We start from the raw sequence: 4,485 nt of genomic DNA on the forward strand, positions 1-4,485 counted from the left end.
ATAATACAATGCAATTATTATTGAAATTTCTTAATAACACCTTTCCCTCTAATCATAACTTATAGATGATTGTTCCTGCATTACTCTTTCCTCTTTAATATTAGGAAGAAGTCACTCATTTTATTTTACGGCCAAGATGAGTAATTTGCTACCAGAGAAAATGGGCCAGTGAACGGGTTAATATTCAGGAATAATTGTCATTATCCAGCGGATTGTCCCAGGCTTCCGATCCTATCTCATTATATGAATAGATGCATATGCTCCCCGGTTCATTTTTTCCATTATTTTCAAGCTTTGCGCGCCTGGGTTATTAGATCAGCTTGAATGCTCCGCAAGATAGCAGGGATGTTGCTTTTGCGGTAGGGAATTTGGCCTGTTGCCGTGACTTTGACACTTAGAAGTGAAGGGTGTGTGTGGCCCTGACCTGGCACATTCCTGGAGAGCTGCCCTTGTCCTGCACCCAGCTATGCTCTATAAGAACGCCGCTCTACCTGGGCGCAGCGATCAGCAGTGCGGTGTGCACAGTCAGTACTGTACACAGGTCAGCACCATAGACAGCTCCCAGCACCGAGACACCGGCAATGAGCATCAGCCCGGAAAGGATCTCTTCTTACCGCCGCCACTTCGATGAGTTCGCTGCTAGTTCGGTGGTGAGGCTCAGGGTGAGCAGCCCATCTCCACCCAGATACAGGAGGTCAACCAGCTATAGCAGGGAGACATGTGAAGTGCACACTGGGGGCAGGAGGACCGCCTCTGCCTCCCGCAGACCTCGCAGGTAGGTAGGGGGGGGGGGGCTCTAATATATTAAACTTCCCCCTCCATCCTCACTTTTTTTTCTTTATTGTACTCTACACCAATTCTGTATTTATCTTAAAGGACCCCCCCCCCCCACAAAAAAAAAAAAACCCATATATATATACATATATATATGTATGTATATATATATATATATATATATATACATATATGTAAAAAGACAACATCAACTTTCTCACTAAAGCCCTGCAAAAGAAACTTTGAAATGACTGAATCAATTGGGATCTGGTTCATAAAGGATGCACCAGATGTCAGTTATGTGTCCCATTCCTTTATAATCAAATAGGATGTCAGAAGCTGCATTTAACAAGCCAAGCAAGAAGTTGATACACATATTAGGGGGGGGGGGGGGAGTTAATAAAAATGCCACCACTAAAATAAATAGTAATGCAGTACTATATATTTTTGAGCCTTGTTCAATACTTGTGCCATTTCCAAGTGCTTACGATTTAACTGTCTTTGCTCTGATTATTATGTACTTTGCACTATTTTATTTATTTTTAAATAAATCTATTATATTTGTTATTAGTAGTATTTATTAGTATTGAAAATGATATAAAGCAACAATATTATGCACTTTGCATGATCTTTATGCACTTTGCATGATTTTTTTTTGTTAATCTGTTATAATTTTTATTAGTAGTAATTATTAGTAATGAATGATAAAATGATATAAAGCAACAATATCAGTGCTGTCAAATGATGTGATTTGTGACTCTTTAAAAAAAAAAAAAAAAAGATGCAAATAAAAATATGTGAAAAATTGTTGAAAATCTTGAAATCTAAAAAAAAGACAAAAAGTATCTTCCTTTGATTGGTATGTACAACATAGGTGCACACCTTTTTCATTCTGTGGGATTTTTTAAAGCATATTTATAAGACATTGAATCTGACATTCAACAAACATTTTCTCCAGCTGAATTTTCCAGGTATATGTAGTTTCAGTTAAAGTGATTGATTGATCACCAGTAAATGTTTGCTAAAAGTCACGTTTGCTGCTTTATAAATATGCCCCTTGGTATTATTCATTCATTTCAAAGGGTATTTTTAAAATTATCCGAGGTCAATTGCTATTAAAATTACCATGGAAAGGGTTAACATGACTGTAAAAAAAAAAAGACACACATTAATAATACTGTACTTTCTGAAAATAAAGTGTTTATTGGCTGCAAAAAGTAGAATGATTCAACATAATATTATATATATATATATATATATATATATATATATATATATATTTGCAAAATCTTTGTAACAAACAAGTCTGCAAGAATTGTAATTTTAGATAATTCATCACTTCAGAAAGCCTGTTCAAAGATTGCTGTAGACTAGCCATATAAACTTTTTAAAATAAATAATAATGGGTATGTTAAGAAGTCTAAGATGACTCTTAAATTAATTTTAAATCAATACAAATGAAAAATGAAATTGACTAATCAATAATCAATGTGAAATAAATTCAGCCATAAGAGGTTTAATGTTTAAAATTAAAAAAATGAAAATTAGTCATATCAAAATAGTGTGATATCGTGTGTAAATTCAATCAACATAATACTTGTACATGTATTTTTTGAATCAAGTGTAATAAAAAAAAATCAGAGAAGCTCAGTTTTAGAATTATTTCAATTAATATTATTATTCTTTAACCGTAGAAGTGTGCCTGTTGACTCTGAATCTGCACTGTAATATGCATACAAGTTGTTACAATGTCCTACTTTTGTTGTTTTTATTAAACACATTATTTTTGTTTTGCTATATTTTAACATCTTTCAAAGTGAAAATCAACTTATTTATAATAGGTTAAAAATATATGTATTTTTAAGGGGTTTTCTTTTTTACTGACAAGCTAAAAATATCTATTCAAATTACTGTTACAAAATTGTTAGAACGAAAAATCGTTAATAGACATCAGTATATTTTTAATATGTTTTTGTTTATTTTACATTTTTTATAAATGAAAGTATTTTTCTTTGTTTTAAAAAATCAATGTTTGTCAATAGCTTTGTTGTGAATGAATGGCATTATTTAATTTAATTTCAGTGCATATTTTTCAGTTTTACTTTATTATCTTTTGAGAAACTGTTCTATAATTATTCACATACATTTAAAATTTTCAGAAGCAATTTTAATAGAATTTTTCAGCAAAAAAAGTAATTGTTGAAAGTTTTGATATATAAGAGACCCCAATCTATGCCAAGATATAAAATAAGAAAAAAAAAATCTGACATAATGAATAATATTATGATTTAATGAAATTATTGTTAAATAATATAATTATTAAATTATATTATATTATATTATTATATATATTATTAAATATTATAATGTTAAAATATTATTCCACTTTAGTAAAAAAAAAAAAAAGAGAAAAAATAACACGTGTTTTATAAAATGGTAGGGAAGTTGTAAAACCTTTTTATATTGCAGTTAATATTCACTATTATATAGCTTTAGAAAAAGACCCTCATAACTATAACATATACAGAATTTGATTAACTGTGACAAATTTATGAAGAAAATGTTTTCCAAGCAAGATATAAACTGTAATGAACACCATTGATAGTAAACCACAAAACTTTGATCTGTTACTTACTGGACTGCAATTTTTTGTTTTATTATTATTATTATTATTATTATTTTTTTCTGCTGGATTATATTGAGAGTGTTTATAGATGGTTGTAGGTATCTCATTTAAACTCCAAATATTTGTGCACTTGTTGCGTATATGGAATTTAACACATATGACACAGATTCATAAGGCGAATGCTAAAGATTATTTGTATTTTCATTCTTGCTCCTCAGCAGGGCTCATTATCAATTTTTTATATATTTGACAGTTCAAAAGTATAACAGAAGTATACATTTCAGGCTCACAGCCCAAAAGCAACCAAATTTAACTAAGAACATACCATGATATGTGCTAATCTATCTAATTCTAATTAGATAATGCTAATCTAAAGGACGTATCAGCAAAACAGGAGAGCTATTAGTAAACTCCACTTAACAGTTAAAAATAATTTTCTAGCTAAATTCCACCGAACATTGCTGGCAAGGAAATCTAGGGATTTGATTCCCTGGGAGATATGTTTTTTTTTTTTGTATGCTTATTATTATAAAACATGTACATGAAATTAAATCTTTGTACTGGTAATATTAGTACCATTAATGTCAACTTTGTGTTGGTTTACAACCTTAAATTTATGAAACATCTGCAGAGTAATTCTCTAAAAACAGGATAACGCTAGTACCGTCACCGCAGTGACCTACAAGAACCCTCACTGCGTAAATACATATTTCCCTTACAATGTGCTGATGGTTACAATTTACCAGATATCAGAGTGTTCTGTAATTTCTGTAGACTGCATGCCCGCCCATTATTCTTGCCTTATTAAAAAGGCTTGTGCTCAGCTAGTTGTCAGTGGGTGCTTATTCCAATGGGCAACGACATTTCAGTTTCTGTGGGGTTGTAACAGATCTCTGTTAAGTGAAAATAATTAAATTAAGGATAAATGTATTTCTCTGAATTTTTTTTTTTTTTTTATAAAACAAAATTGAATTAGCCAAATACTACAAATAGTCGTATAGTGAGAGCAAAGTATAATTTATACATTCTTCCTTAGGCATGTCAACGTGTAATGTGCTTTCATTGTTGTTCCCCACTATCTCCTC

At 31.0% G+C, this 4,485-nt stretch overlaps 1 protein-coding gene across 1 annotated transcript in view; it reads left to right on the top strand.

Moving 5' to 3' along the window:
* Positions 1-581: 581 nt before the first annotated feature.
* LOC309551201 (desmin-like) overlaps positions 582-4,485 on the top strand; it is a gene marked incomplete at its 5' end in the record, with an annotated part of 20,653 nt that continues 16,749 nt past the window's right edge. The window contains one exon of the mRNA XM_082251700.1: positions 582-775. Coding sequence (XP_082107826.1) covers positions 582-775 — 194 coding nt within the window. The remainder of the gene's footprint in view (positions 776-4,485) is intronic.

Source organism: Pelophylax lessonae (assembly GCF_965119305.1).
Source record: "Pelophylax lessonae genome assembly, chromosome: 3".
Classification (NCBI taxonomy): domain Eukaryota; kingdom Metazoa; phylum Chordata; class Amphibia; order Anura; family Ranidae; genus Pelophylax; species Pelophylax lessonae.